Raw genomic sequence first — 15488 nt, 5'->3', positions numbered from 1 at the left:
TTTCCTCGCAGAATGTCACCTCCTTGCCACAATGGGACACAAGTTTCCCATGTCCCTATAGGTGGGGGGCCTTGCTCTTTAGGGCCAGGTCTAGCCCACTTTTCTTCTACCCTTTGGGGCAGAAATCCTTTTCTTTTGAGAGTCATGTTATAGAGCTCACTGTTCGTTACCGATTTCCTGATTACTTAATTCACTTAGGACTCTGACACCTGTTTTATAGTCTCTCCTTCCACCTCTGCCGTCATTCCAGAGGGATTTCACCATTCCATTTAATAGCCTTTAATCACAGCTCATAAGCATTTACTGTGTACCAGGCATAGTTCTAAGTAGCTTACATATATTTTGGCTCACTCAACCCTTATAACAGCATGAAGTATTATTAGCCCCATTTTATAGACAAGGAAACTGAGGCACAGAAAGGCTATTTAGACTTTTCTAGAGTTCCCCAGCTACTAAGTGGTAGAGTGGGGATGAGAACAAGGAGTCTAACTGCAGAGTCTGGGCTCTTAACATACATGCTAGCCTCCCAGTTCCCTTTTCTCTAAAATTTTAGCATCCCCCAAGCCACTCTATATTGGTCCTGTGAAGGTGGGAGGCAGTCAGTACCTCCTCCAACTGAGTCACTGTGTATCTGGAAGGTCCTTGGAGAGAAGGAGAGGTCAGCTGAGGGTGGTCTGGATGGCCATTGAAGACCTGTACTTCACCTTTCTACAGCACATGATTTATTGTCATCTCCCATGTAAATGTACCCACTAATCATAAGCCCAGAAACTGGTGTTGAGGTTGGGTTGACAACACAGCAGCAGAAAAGAAGGTTATAGGGACGCCTGGGTGGCTCAGTCATTAAGCGTCTGCTTTCAGCTCAGGTCACGATCCCAGGGTCCTGAGATGGAGCCCAGCATCTGGCTCCCTGCTCGCTGGGAAGCCTGCTTCGCTTCTCCCTCTCCCACTACCCCTGCTTGTGTTCCCTCTCTCGCTGTCTCTGTCAAATAAATAAATAGAATCTTTGGGGGAAAAAAAAGAAAAGAAAGTTATATATTCTGTCCTGGTACCCCATAAAACCTCTTTTCTGCCCCAATAGTCCTTATACTCTGTGGAAATGCATTCAGGTCATTCCTCAGATGAGGAATGACCCTTGTCCTTTGTCTTACTCATGGCCCTGTGCTCCTCAACCTTGTAGAAGCTTGGCACGATGGGTTCAAAACCTCTGGTTTTCTTCCTCCCTCTGTTTGCAAGAGCAGGGAGAAGGAAGGCAGGGGGGCAGTTTCACCATCCCAGCCAATCACACCTAGACGTAGCTCCATCCAGAGCTGCTCCGCCCTGAAAATTCCTACTCAGACCCCCACTCCATCATCCCACCTCCAAGCCTTCATTCCTCTCTCCAGCTCAACAGTTTCGCTACCTTCACTTCCGGCTGCTGACGGCCCCCCCCCCCCGCCCCCGGCTTCACAACGCCTCCTAACCTGCCAGACCCAACCTGCAACATGCATCCCTGGATCAACACCTCTGCTCCAGGTTCTACCACTGGTAGAAAAAACTCACACTAATGTGTGTACTGGCGCCATTATAAATATAAGGTCGCCAAGATCAGCATGCCTCCCCCCTCACCATGACACCAAGCAAGCCTAATTAGTACTCACAACAGCTTTAATTATAACTATTGAGTACTTACTACGTGCCAAGCACTGTCCTAATCACTTTACGGCACTTCATTTAATCCCCAAAACACCACCAGCATGAGTTGGGGACCAGCATGATTCTCATTTTACATAAAGGAACACTGAGGCACCGGGAGGTCAGGACCTGCTCATCAGTCCAGCCGCAGGTACATCCACCACAGCAGCTGCCTGCTGGTCAAGTCCGTTCCCGGGCCGTCTCTCCCGCACTAAACTGCAGTGTCACGCCGGAGCAGCGGTTTCATCGCTGGAAGTCAAAGAACAGGAAAGAGTGAAGAGCAGACAACCATCGCGATAAGCTCCAGAAGGGAGGCGGGGGCGCAGAGATACTTCCTGGTCACCGTTACTCAGCACTTTGTGGGGTTTACGGGGTTGGGGGGGCGGGAGCGTGGCGTACCTTTTCGAGGAATCCAGCCCTACCTAAGCGGCCCCTTCTCGAACGTGGGAGCGTTCCGTTGAGGCCGGCTGACCACTTCCCAGGTGGCCCTGTGGCTCTGGGGATGGCCGTCCGCGTCCCCGCTTCCCCCGCCCCCCCCTCCCGTGCACAGTGCATGCGTCCCGTAGGCCGCTCGGCGGCCGGCATACACCCCCACTCCCAGCGGGGGTGCGGGCGGGCGGGGCAGCGGGCTTGGAGCCCAGGGCGCTCCGTAGAGCCCCGCCCAGCATCCGCGCCAACCCCGCCCCCGGGGCCCCGCCCCCAACCGGCGTCTCAGTGGTTCCGGAAGGCGGGGCCTGGCCGGGGCGCCGTGGCGGGCGCGAGAGGCCTGAGCGGGCGCGCTCCCGCAACACGCACGCCGCGCGCGCCCACCTGCCCCGCCCCCAGTTGCTATAAAGGGAAGGCGGGCTGCGCTCTCCGCAAGCTCTGGCCGGTGTTTTGGATCCACTTTCATCGGTGTTTACGGTTGCTTGTCAGACCCCAGCCGCCAAAATGGTGAAGCAGATCGAGAGCAAGGTACGCGCTTCCCGGGGAAGCCCAGGGCGCGACGCGCAGCCTCCGTAGCTGGGGAGGGCGAGGGCGGGAGGTGGGCAGGCGCCCCTCCGCAGCCCGGGGGAAGGGGACGCGACGCCTTGGCCTGGGACTGCAGGAAGCCCGGGCTTGGGCGCGCCTGAGGCGGCCGATAATGCCCCGGAGGAAAGGAGGAGAGGGGCGAGGGCGCCCTGGAGGGCGGGCTCTGGGTGCCCAGCGCTGCCCGTGTCCAGTGCGCCGAGCGTTCCCCCCCCAAAGCGCCCCCGTGCACCCCAGTGCTTGGGAAACCCCTGTTGGCTGAGGGGATGGAGTCTGCTCTTGGCTCCCGTCCGTCTCTGGGTACGGGCCGGGCAAGGAGATGGAGGGCCCCTTGAAAGAGGCACGGGGTCGCGGGCCGCCGCTCCCTCCCCGGTGGGCGGCGTGATCACCCACGTTGGGCAGCGTGAGCTCCCTAGGGAGCGTATCCGGGCCGGAGACCCCGGCTGCCTCCATCAGTGCCGGGCCGCAGAAATGGCGCGTGCTGGCCTCCGCGCAAGGGGGCGGCTCCGGGCTGGAGACCCCCTCGCCTGTACGAGGCGGGCCCCGCGGCCCGAGGGGCCCAGGTGGCCGTAAGGAAGTGAGGCCGGGGCCGCGCCCTCGGGACTCCTCCTCTAGCGGCGCAGGGCGTGTTTCCGGCAGCGCTGGCTTTGGAATGACTCAGTCCCCAAGACTGAGCCCAGGGGCCTCCGCTGCCCTACCCGTCCGTGATTCACCCACGGTGGGTGGGTTTCGCTGCAGCCAGGAGTGCCCCCGAGGCGGCCCTGGGGTACCAGGTGGTGGTTCTGCCCTATTAGGAATGTCCAAGACCGTGTTCCATCTTCGAGAGTTATTGCAAGCCTCATACCCTCCTGCTCGGGAAACTCAGAGCCTGACTTCATGTTTGGTATACTGTAGCCATTCAAGAAATGTTTGTTAGTTAAATGTAGTCAGAAAAGGGAGTGGGAGAACATTGATGTTGCTGGAACAGTAGAAGACCCTCGAAAGCGTTTACCCTGCGGTACCTCCCATCCCAAGCCCTCGCCCGCCTTGAATGTCTGGACCTGAGAGATGCTGGGTCGTTTTGGAAATGGAAGTTTCTCTGTAATGGTGCCTTATCTTTTTGTTACGTTTAAAATCAGAAAGGATATATGATCATTGTAGTAGATTTAGCAAGAGAGCGATCTTCTATTTCCTAGAAGCAGCTGCAAAGTAGTTGGATTATTTTACGTATCCTGTTTTGTTCCTGAGCTTTTTTTTTCCTCCCCTCCAGTTTAGCCTGAACCCTTTTTGTGTAATTAGAAGCTTTGTAATCATTTCAGTATCTGAACACATTGCTGGACATTTAGGCAGCTTTCAGTGCCTCGGTGCATATTTTTGTTCATAACCTTTTGTACAAAGTTCAAGCTGTTTCCTCAGGTTAGGGCCCAGTGTAGTGATTGGGTCAAGGGGTGAGAACCTTTTATTTAAGGCTTGTAAATCCCCAAGAAGCATATGAGAGTGCTCTTTCACTCCACCCCCATCAACACTTATATTTTCCCCCAACTTTGGCCAAATCATTATTAGTAAGAAAAATTGTCTTGTATCTCATTTGATTATTAGGGACTCTGAACTCCACCCCCCCCACACACACATATGTTGATTGACTGACCAATTGCAGTTTGTTATCTGCTTGTCCTTAATCAATTTTTTCCTAATGGCATGTTTTATTGTGTGAGCTTTTATATTGAAATTAGCAACCCTGTCATTTGTTGGAGAGGTCATTAATATGGAATTCCCCCTACTTTTATTCAGTACCTACTGAGTGACAAGTATCAGTCTCCGTTGGGGGGGGGGGAGGGGTGTTGTCCAGGGTCTGACCACATCATCAGTATAACCGAATAGGTGAGAACCCATAAAGGGAGGGAGAAGACTTTGAGTGGTTTATAGTAGTTGTCTCAGAATCCATACACTACAAACAAAATCAATTGAATCCTGGAACACATCTTTCAGTTTTCCCCTATTTTAGTTGTCATAGTTTTGGCACCCTCCTCCCCTCATCAATGAGAAGCTGTGCGAGGGTGACCAGAAATTGGTTACAGACTGGGGCGCAAAGACCCTGATCATCAGTTGGTCTTCAAAATTATGATCCAGGGACATTGATCAAAAGTTAAGCTCAGTTCAATGTTACTTGTAAATGTTGAATACACTTTAGATTTTCATCCTGCTGGACTAAAGTTGGTGCCATTGGCCGTCTAAGACAGCTCTTTCTGAGGTGTGATAGATCAGAGCCACTGGTATCTATTTTAGAACAAGTGGGATAATGGACTGTCAATGTGATGAGGAAGAAATCAACACACAGTTGTATGTTGTTTAAGAATGGTAGCTGCCTTTTATTGAAGGCCTGCCTTCTATACATGGGCACTCTTATGCTTGCTAATTACCTTTGGAATGGGTATGTTTAGGAAAAGAGACACTAGAGTCTGTTCTTATCTACCCCAAATACATTGTTTTGTTTTCAGAATATTTAGGTCCATAATGGGGACCTTTATTGTTCCTCATTGTTAGTTTCTGAGTGTTAGACAGTCGTTTTCAAAAGATATCTCTTTTAGACAAACGTAAGTATCAGGAGAAGAGAATTTGTTGTGAAGTTTACACATACCTGGCTCTGTAACTCCTCAGTTAAGCCAGAAGTTATTGTTGCATGCTTCTTTTCTTTTCAGAATTTTAGGTAGTTTTGCTTGAATTTGATTCAGAATTGTTTGGGAAACCATTGAGAGTGTATATTTTGTTTTGCAAGTAATCTCACCAAGTATTTATGGAGGGCCAACCGTGTTCACAAAACAGTGCATTCATCAGACATTATCATTCCTTGATTTTTTTCTTGTCTAACCTGGTTCTTGAAGTAAAGAATGACTGGTTTGACTTTTTTTTAAGATTTTATTTGTCAGAGAGTGAGCGAGAGCACAAGCAGGGGGAGCGGCAGGCTCCCCACTGAGCAGAGAGCCTGATGCGGGACTTGATCCCAGGGCCCTGAGATCATGACCTGAGCTGAAGGCAGATGCTTAACCGACTGAGCCACCCAGGCGCCCATAGTTTGACATTTTTAAAAAATCAGGTTAGAGAAGGCTCCAAATTAAATTCACCTGGAAAAACTGGTGGTTTGGAAAAATAATTTCTATAATTCTAACTTGTTCTCTCTCTCCCTCCCCCCTACCTAGCCCTCACACACAAATATCTCCCCACACCCCAAAGGTGGGATGGGAACTTGTATCTGAATAACTAAAAAGGTTACAGAAGTCAGGACATGGGAATGCCACTTGTGAATTGTTTCCCCAAAAAAACATGAAGTAGAAATTAGAAAAATAACTGTACTGCAGAGAAATTCACTTCAGATTTTTTTTTTTTAATGGTGTTTACTTTACTGAATAGGATCTGATACGATTCTTAGCTTTCAAGGGAGGGGAATGTTGGTTTTTAATTAAACCAATGTGACCAGCATTTTCCCCTTGAGGGAAAACCCAGACTTCAGATACAGATACTTGTTTTGATTGCTCTTTGTTGCCCCAGTGTTGGTAAGCACTAACTGACTAAATTGTGGTTAAAAAGGAGTCCCTTTTAACTAGAAGGTTAGGTTCCTAAGGTTACAGTATCAAAACCATTGGTAAATTATTCAGGGAGATTGGTGGTAAGGGATTTCTTGATCAGGTCTCGCTGGTGGAATTTTATTTGACATAATTCTGATGCAAAATAGCACCTAAGGAAAATTCCCTGCATGAGGGACTAGAGCTATCATTTGGTCACCGGTAAGGGCAGAGTTCTGAGATAAAGGGCAGACATCAACAATACACAGTACGATCTCCTCTCCGGAAACCCATTAAGGAGAGTACAGGGAAATATGCTTAATGTCAACAGTGCCTCTCTGAGTGTGAGGGTCTGGGGGAATTTTATTTTCCTTGATATTTTTAAAGCTTTTGACATGTTCCATCGTAGACAATTTTAATCAAAAAAGTGTTAGCTTTTAAACTTGTTTTCATTGCAAAATTCTGTGCTTTTGTGACTTATTCGATCGAAGTGACCCTCTTCACCAATTGATAAGCATTTAGTGCTTGTTTACCATATACCTAAATTTGATGTGGAAACCTAATAGAAATGTCTTTCCATTTGCTCAGTTTGAATATAGATTGATGAAGACATGATTAATGATACACTATATCCATCATACTTGTTTCATCTTTAACACTACACACTAGGATTTTTTTTCAAGTTTATTTGGTTCATTTTAGTTTATTAAGTTTTTAAAAAGCAGTACGTCACATTCTCTGACATTTGATCAGGACTTTGGGAAATTTAACCCATGCTTTTCTTTTTTTCTTCTAGTATGCTTTTCAGGAAGCCTTGAACGGTGCAGGGGATAAACTTGTAGTAGTTGACTTCTCAGCCACGTGGTGCGGGCCTTGCAAAATGATCAAGCCTTTCTTTCATGTGAGTATGAAGCTAGCTAGTTCAGCTTTATAAGAGTTTCTATATTTCGGGTTGGTGGTGGCAAAGCTAGGAAGGGACAGAGTGTTTGTGTTGTTGTTGGATATTTGGTCTGAAAGTAATAGTGTCACAATTTAAGGGGCACCTGGCTGGCTCAGTCTGTAGAACATGGACTCTGGATCTCGGGGTCATGAGTTCGAGGCCAGCGTTGGGTGTAGAGATTACTTAAAATCTTTCAAAATAAAGTAATAGTGTAACAACTTAAATAATTTAGTTTTGACAAATGTGTAGCCCACTCAAGACAACTGTCAGAACTTAATTTGGTTGTCTTAAATGGTTTTTCTTTTTCTTCGGGTTGAAACCCAGGCCCTATTTGAAATTCAGGCCTCAGAAGTTGATGTGCCAAATTCTTTTAGGCTAGGAGGAATTTGATTCAGAGAGAGCGTATGGCCTTTGTGCTTACCTGGTCCTTTGGATCTTTAATGAGTAGTTTCTACTTTTATTATTTTCTATTTAAGAAGCTTGAGTATAGTGACTGCCGTTACCCAGTTCTGAATCTTTCTGGATTTTTCATTTTAAATTTTCCAGTCCCTCTCTGAGAAGTATTCCAACGTGGTGTTCCTTGAAGTAGACGTGGATGACTGTCAGGTATGTGCCTGGAAATTTGGACTACTACTGCCCTTTTCACATTGGCCTTTTTCTCTGAATTGCAAGTGCTTGTTTTCATACATGTCAAGTAATATGAGAACTACAGTCCTAGCCAAAAAAGGTAATTGTGCCAATTATGAGCTTATCCTAGCTATCAGGAACTATGTATATCACATCCTAAAATAAGCATAAAAACAGATGGTTGAGGCTCTGTACCTTACCAGTCACCTTTCTAAAAGCTTAGACATTCAGTGTAACACTGAGGTGCTCAGTAAATCGATATTGAATTTGATTATAACTAAATCCATAGACTTAAAAATTGGGAGACCACTTTTAAGATTCTTTGTGAACTAGTGACATGAGAAAGTATAATCACAAGCTCACTCATCTTGCTTGTTTTTAGTCAATTAGAAAACCCAATGTTGTAAAGAACACACACCAAGGTGCTTGATAGCAGAGAGAGTAATTTGGAGGGAAATTTGAGGGTTGATTTAATTTTACAAACACTTATTTCAGACTCTCTGTACCCAGTACTCTTCCACATGCTTTACAAGTATTGATTCATTTAATACTTGGTGCTGTCCATCCCCATTTTACAGATGAGAAAACAGAGAGGTTGTCCATGGAGTTACAGTTAGTAAGTGGCAGAGTCCGGATTTAAAATGAAGCCCTTGTTCTTCAGAGGAGGCTCTGGCCCAGGGTGGGTACAGGTCCCGTTCCTGGCCTAAGACTTGCTTCCCACACAGCCCACTGAACTAGGATAGCTTGTTCATGTTCAAGAACAGCACCTAGGAGTTCTTTACAGATATGTGGACATTTTTCCCCTAGCCGCAGGCAGGCAGGAGGGTTTAGGGTTTAAGGTGGCCAAAAGGGTACTCACCTGGGTTCCAGGCCTGACTCTGGGACTTCTGCTTTAGGCTAACCTCTCTTGTCCCTTGAGCTTTAGTTCTTTAAGACCAGGTCTTAACACCTGCCCCATTAGCCTCCCGGGGTGGTTTGTTCATTGAGCAAACATGGAGTGTTTAATAAAGGTACTGAAAGGTTTATAAAAACAGGTATATGGCAGTATTTCCTAACCTGTGAGGACCTACCATCACCATGTTGCTTTTTCTTAGCACATTTTCTGATTCCACACTCAGGCCTTTACTGGTGGGGTCTTCTCTACCTGGCACATGCTTTCCTTTCATACCTGAGAAACTCCTAGCTGTAAGCTTCACATCTTCTCCAGGAACCTTTCTCCACCCAGACTAGGTTAGCTTCCTTCCCTCCGTGTCTCCATGTCGTCCTCTACCTCGCTTTTCCCCTTGCATTTATGGTAGTAGAATGGGGCAGATCCCCTGCCTAGACGTCCTGCTTTATTTGAGCCTTCATAAAGGAGTTGTCAGGTGACATGATCCCTAGAAAGTGCCTAGAGTAGTGCCTGGCACGTGTTCAGTGAATCTTAGCTAGTATTAGTCTTTTTGTCTGTCCTTTACCATTAGTCCCTATGAGTTTCTTGGGACCAGAGACTCTCTTATTTACCTGGCTGGCATGTAGTAGGTATAGAATGGATTTATTATATAAGGTAAAGTGATTGTTCTGAGGTGTTCCAGAGTTTTAAGAAAATGAGAGTAGATAGCAGGTGCTTGTGAACAAATTCTTGCTCCCAAATCTAAACCTAATTTACAGACTTATTTTTTCTATATGGTCACTTTAGCCAGGTGAAAATGGGACCTGGAAGGGACTAGAGAGATTGCTGACTGGTACTGTGACCCTATTAGATAGTAAGTGACTCTCATAAGTTTTTATTGGAAAGTAATAACATGTGCTAGATGCTATGCTAGGTCCTTTAGTCCTCAGGCAGCTATGATAACCGTTTTTATTAGTACTTCCCTGGAACAGATAATGGGACTGTAGTACAAGAGGAGGGGTAGGTCAAAGCAGGTCGACCCCTTGCCAGACAGGTGTTCTCACTGCCTGAATATGAAACCTTGGGGGGAAAGATACGCAGAGCAGGCAAGGACTTTGGTGTGACAGAACTCTTCCTTCATGTCTGATTAGCAGATACGCCCTCAAAACTTTCTAGACCTTGGAGTGACCCTCTCACAAGTTGGGGACCTTTCACTTTGCCTCTGTATTCTAAAGATTGAGCAACGCACGGTGTTTGAATACCTTTAACGATACTATTACAACACCATCTAAATAGCCTCATCGACCTGTTAAGGAGATAAAAACTGAACTAATTCCAGAATCCTTTGGTCCCATACATGTAACAGTGTCTGTCAGCGCCTACTCACCTGGCCATTCTGAATTACCCTCCTTGCAAATTCTATGGAAAAGCAGTTCATTAAACAATCAGGCAGTTGTTTTTTCCTCATGGAGTTTGCAGCTCTAGGTAAAACCATCCCCTCATTCGACTCTAAAATAGAGATAAGGGATAAAAATTACGTCAATCACATTTCTCAGTATTAAATCATATCATTAATGGATGAAATTTTTAATGACTAGTTTTTAAATTTTTGTGCAGATAATTCCCTGCTGATGAATTTCAGACTTAGGGTACTTTGTAGTGTCTTCAGCATAAGCAACATATTTTAATAGAAGGCTCTGTAAGCACTTGGGCAGGAAGGAGTTACCTTTCAGGTGTAATAGAATGAACTGGAAATTTTCCCAGGGCCTGTAAAAATTAGGCATGGACATATAATGTGATACACAAAGAAAATTTTGTATTTATAGAAAAGTTAGAGGAGTCCCAGTCCTTTGGAAAATGATAGACTTGACTCTAGGCCAGACTCTGTGTAGGGTAAGATACTTACTTTGTAAATTAAAACAAGAAACAAAGTAATTTAGACCGGACAATTGTGCAACCTTTTAGAACAAGGTGTGTTTCTGTTTTGATTAGATGAGTTAATAGGAGTGACAAAAGCAAGTTTAAAGTTACTTTGGCTGTAGGGAGTTTTAAGCTAGAAACCAATGAAACTAAATTTAGTAAGGTAAAAAGTAGTCTTATTACACTTACTAATAAAAACAAAAAATCAGATTGGGCAAAACTATAGGGATGAAGAACAGATGGGGGTAGAGGGCTGGGGGAGGATTGGAGTATGAAGGAGCTGCTGAGGAAATTTTAGGGGAGGGAGGGAACGGTTCTGTATCTTGATTTCATTTGTCAGAACTCACAGAACTTAAATATTCCCTAAAAAGTGAATTTCACTGTTTTTAAAATTCCAGATTGTTTATAAAAACAGGTTGGAGGTATTAGTTTTATTTTTAAGTGAGGAAAGTGATAAATTTCAATTGTAACTAAGTTTTTATGTACAAATATCTTAGAGTCACTATTGGAATAGGCAAATTAGTCCATAAAAGATCTTAGTAGACAGGTGTACTGTGTTCCTGGGTAGTGACTCATTATTATTAAAATGTCAGTACTCCCAGGTTTGTCTGATGCAGTCTCAGTCGAACATTTTGGGGCCATTGATTGACATTCTGAAATAATACAGTCAGGAAAGTCCTGGAGAGTATTTATAAAAACAAACACTAACTGGGAGAGAAGTCGTGGGGGGATGAGAAAGGTCAAGCCCCATAAAAATACAGTGTATTAGCTGCACTTATGAACACAGTGAGGTCTTGTAACCAGAGTAGGGAGGTATACCCATGGAATAGAATAGAAAGTAAAAAAAAAAAAAAAAAAAAAAGCATCTATTAAGCATGTATTAATCATTAACTGTTAGGGGTTAAGATGCTGCAGCTCTGCCTCATTTCCTTAAATGTCTTCTAGGTTTTACTTGGGAATAAACAAAAATCCTAGAAAATACTGAACATACTTAGAGAAATGATGGACATTGTTAAGCACAACCATTCTGGTTCTTGTAGTCTCAAGAACTTAACTGTTTTCCTCTCTTGCCACTGAGGAAATGGGCCTGGAAAAATTCTGTCACAGAACTGAAGTCTGTTTGATGCCTAAGCTAAAGCCCGTGCTTTTAATGAATGGGGTAGAGAAGGGCTGATGGCAAAAATCATGATAAATATTGATCAGTCAATACACATTCAAATTGGGAGTTCATTTTAATATGTATCTAGAGCCCTTAAAAGGAGCATGATTCTTTTTCTTAGCAGTTCTGCTTCTGGGGGTGGTGACCGAACCGGATGCAATTTATATAGGAAGATGCAAGTGTTTACTTGAAGCAAAAATCAAAGCCTTTTACATATTGACCAGTGGATTAGTTCCATTGATGCCATGTCCATAGAACCATAAAAAAGAACTGTGTACTTTTTCATGGGGAAAAGGCCATTGTATGTGCATTATACCGAGTATATAGGTATAAGGTCCCTAATATGTGTACCATGCACACAGCATAGGTTTTATAAAGAAAAGTGTTTAGATACAATAGTAAGATGTTTATAGCAGCTAGTCGAGAATAGGAATGGTTTCCCTCTCCCAGTTTTTCCGCAAATTGAATGTGGGTTATACTTAAGTGAATAAAAATGATCTTAAGATCAGCAATTTCACTTTATTCATAAGGATGTACATAAATTGCAGATAACAAAGCCTCACTTTGGGGGATTAAATTATGGTTTGGAATCCTAGGTCACTTTAAAAGAAAACAGCAAACCATTTTCATACCCAGTGAAAGAAAACTCAATTCTTTAAAAATTTTCCATGTAAAGATTTGACCGCAATTTTTAAAAGTATTTTAAAAATCTTGTTCATCCTCTTCTCTCTCAAAGCATTGACACCACTTCTGAGCATTCATCTTTTTTCCAGTTTTAGGATTTTATTGTAAATTAAGCAGTTGTACCAGTGTAGGAATGCTGAACTTCTGGGTAGGTGAGGGGTAAGGCATCCGGAATCTGAGAATTGACTGAGAGGAGACCCTGTATTTTCTGTTGAAAAGCTTTCTCATTCGGAAAGTTGTGCTGACTTTCCAGGTTCCTTTTACCTGCCTTTGTGTGTGATACAGCTCAGTCAGGCCCCCTGGGAGTTTCCGATTAGCAGTGGGGAAGAGGATAGCTCATCGTTTTCAGGTGGCTGCCCTTCTACCATAAATATAAAACAAAATGAACACCCTTCTCCTTTGAAGCTGCTGCCAACTGCCTGCATGAAAGGTAGCGTCCAACCAGTGGCTTCCATGTGCATGAGAGAGGGAAGGGGCTGAGGCAAACAGCTGCTCTCCCCGGTGCTGTGAGGGGTGAGCCTGGTGTTCCCAAATACTCAAGTTCAAGAGGTATCTGCTATTGGTCAGCCAATGCAGAGATTTGCTCTAAGCTCTTGCACGAGCCAAGCAACGTATCTGGACCAGATTCAGCCCCCTAGACTACCAATGTTCAATGTTTTACCTCAGCCAGTCCCCCTCTCCCTTTCTAACTTGTCATCTTCTGATTTCCTGAATCCTTATCCACAGTTCTTCCAGAACCTGGACACATGCAGTTCATAGTCTTCCTGTCCCCTCTTCACCCCATTTTCAATCTTGGATGCTCTCGCCACAAGGGAATTACCAGAATTGTAGAACCTTCATTTTCGTGGTCTTATCACATGTTCTTGGTAACTTCCCTGGGCATTCCGAACCTATTAGCCATTTTTATCCCAGTCATGACTGTCCTTGTGCCTCTTTGTCAGCCAGCATTTAGAGGAAAAGTCAAGGTTATCTGGAGGGAACTCCCAACAGTAGTGACCACTACCCTTCCTTCCCAAGCTACCAGCAAAGCAAATTTATAAAGCTATAAAACCACACTTTTTTTCCCCAGAGGAGGAGGTGAACTTAGGCTGGCACACTGCCATTGCTAGGGGCTCAGACGGCTCCATTTTTTTAATCCTGTTCCCTCCCGAATACTAAACTAGAAGTCACCACGACACCTTCCTTTCCTCTGTAAGCTCTTTGTGTTCTGTGATCTGGTTCTCAGAACTCAGCCTCTTTGGGTGCTGTCCTTCGCTGCCATGTGGTTCTGCCTTTCTTTCCCAAGCCTCTTGAGGACCATTCGGACATTTTCAGTCCCTAATGGATCTCTCCATCTGAAACTCTTGTCCAAAACCATTTTCCGAGGTATTTCCCCCCAGCCCTTGTGTGAACAAGGTATTGAGAAGGGGGTGGGTGTTAGAAGCTCTCATTTAGTGTTCCGGTAACAGAATTAGGGAATGCTTGGTACTTGAGGCACCTTTGTTTCGGATATGCAGCCAGATTTAAGAACCTGCAAGTAAATGTTTAAAGCAGAAAGAAGTGGTGTGGAGCTTTGCCTTTAGGTTACTAGGCCTTTGTTCTTGAACAGTTCTTTGGTGAGTGAATTGTTGGTTCTCTTGCTAACGCTGTTTTAGTCTTTATGACCATCAGCTGTGGACTCCACTGCCATAATAAGACTGGAAAAACTAGGAACAGTACTAATTCTGAGGAGTAGTTAAGATTATAATCCCGAGTATAGTTACAGAAGGATTTGTTATTGCTTCTTTACACTTGAAATAGCCAAGATATAATTGGATTAAACAACTCACTGGGTCATTGTATTTATCTGATGCATTCTGCTTATTGGTGGCTCCCCAAGAGGGGAGTGCATGTTAATTTTCATTGAGAATATAACCAAATTGGCTTTTGTGCTGCCATTTCATTCATTCTATCAATTTTCATATGCTTAAAAAATATCCTAATGCTGACTTGTGAGGTATATAACGGGGCGAAAAAGTCTGGTTAGAGATTACTTCTGTCAAAGCTCAACCCTCAGTCTTGTTCTTATCCTTTGCCTTCACCCCACAGGATGTTGCTTCAGAGTGTGAAGTCAAATGCATGCCAACCTTCCAGTTTTTTAAAAAGGGTCAGAAGGTAGGTACATCTGACCTTATATCCAGCTGGCCAATAGGAAAACATGGTGTAAATTAAGACACTGAAGGGACTTATCCCTTCACATGGAAAAGCCTGTCCCCATATTCTACTTTTAATAATATTTAAATAGGTCATTCTTAAGTACATGTTGTGACATCTAATTGAAAATTGATCTTTGTTAGAACTGGTCACTAATCCCATGATTGGTGCTTCATATTTGTTAAGTACATTTATCTTTGAGAGGTAAGAAATTTTATGTCTTAAACACAAACTAAGGGGGGCAAAAAAAAACCCCTTGTTTTTAACCTAAAATGTATTTCTCTGGCTTACAACCAGCTCTTTCAAGTAAGATGATACTTCTTCTCCCATTCTGTGATATCTCAGTCACAAAATACAGCTACAGTGCTACATCCCTAACCACAATTCAATATTCTCTTAACAGGTGGGTGAATTTTCTGGAGCTAATAAGGAAAAGCTTGAAGCCACCATAAATGAATTAATCTAATTATGTTTTCTGAAAACATAACCAGCCCTTGGCTGTTGAAAACTTGTAATTTTTTTTATTTACAAAAAGGAAAGATCAAGTATGAAGACTCTATACCCAACTTCCATCTGATTATAAGTGACAATAAAATATTAATTCTACCCTTTTTAAAACTGTCTGGTGTCTTTGAATAGCTTTCAGAATAAATGAAATGTGGCCATTAGATGACATTTAATGTCCTAATTTCATATATTCTTGGTAACTTTTTAGTGACTTTGTAGGCCACTGATCTTGTTGGGGGCAATGCAGATAATGGGGTGGTATAATTGTTTGACTCCTGTGAACAGAGAAAATCATGTTCTCTGTTCTAGCAGGTATATATCTCCCATTGTCTGAATGATCCTCAGGACCAAAATTGAGCTCCACCCATGAAGGAATTGTCTCTGGTTTGA

The 15488-nt window shown here is 44.0% G+C and overlaps 1 protein-coding gene across 1 annotated transcript; it reads left to right on the top strand.

Annotated features, from left to right (window-relative positions):
• The first annotated feature begins 2423 nt into the window (after positions 1 to 2423).
• TXN (thioredoxin) lies at positions 2424 to 15209 on the top strand. The gene is made up of 5 exons (XM_032418876.1): positions 2424 to 2628; positions 7018 to 7122; positions 7708 to 7767; positions 14487 to 14552; positions 14995 to 15209. The coding sequence occupies exons 1-5, from the start codon at positions 2605 to 2607 to the stop codon at positions 15055 to 15057; spliced, it is 318 nt and encodes a 105-aa protein (XP_032274767.1). The 5' UTR covers positions 2424 to 2604; the 3' UTR covers positions 15058 to 15209.
• The last annotated feature ends 279 nt before the right edge of the window (positions 15210 to 15488 follow it).

This window comes from Phoca vitulina, unplaced genomic scaffold, assembly GCF_004348235.1.
Source record: "Phoca vitulina isolate PV1807 unplaced genomic scaffold, GSC_HSeal_1.0 scaffold21, whole genome shotgun sequence".
In the NCBI taxonomy this organism is placed as follows: Eukaryota; Metazoa; Chordata; class Mammalia; order Carnivora; family Phocidae; genus Phoca; species Phoca vitulina.
This window is presented reverse-complemented; position numbering and strand designations above follow the sequence as displayed.

Coding starts and splice junctions, on each gene's coding strand:
- TXN (XM_032418876.1), top strand. CDS start 2,605: ATGGTGAAGCAGATCGAGAGCAAG. Junction 7,768..14,486: donor TAGACGTGGATGACTGTCAG/GTATGTGCCTGG, acceptor TTCACCCCACAG/GATGTTGCTTCAGAGTGTGA. Junction 14,553..14,994: donor TTTTTAAAAAGGGTCAGAAG/GTAGGTACATCT, acceptor TTCTCTTAACAG/GTGGGTGAATTTTCTGGAGC.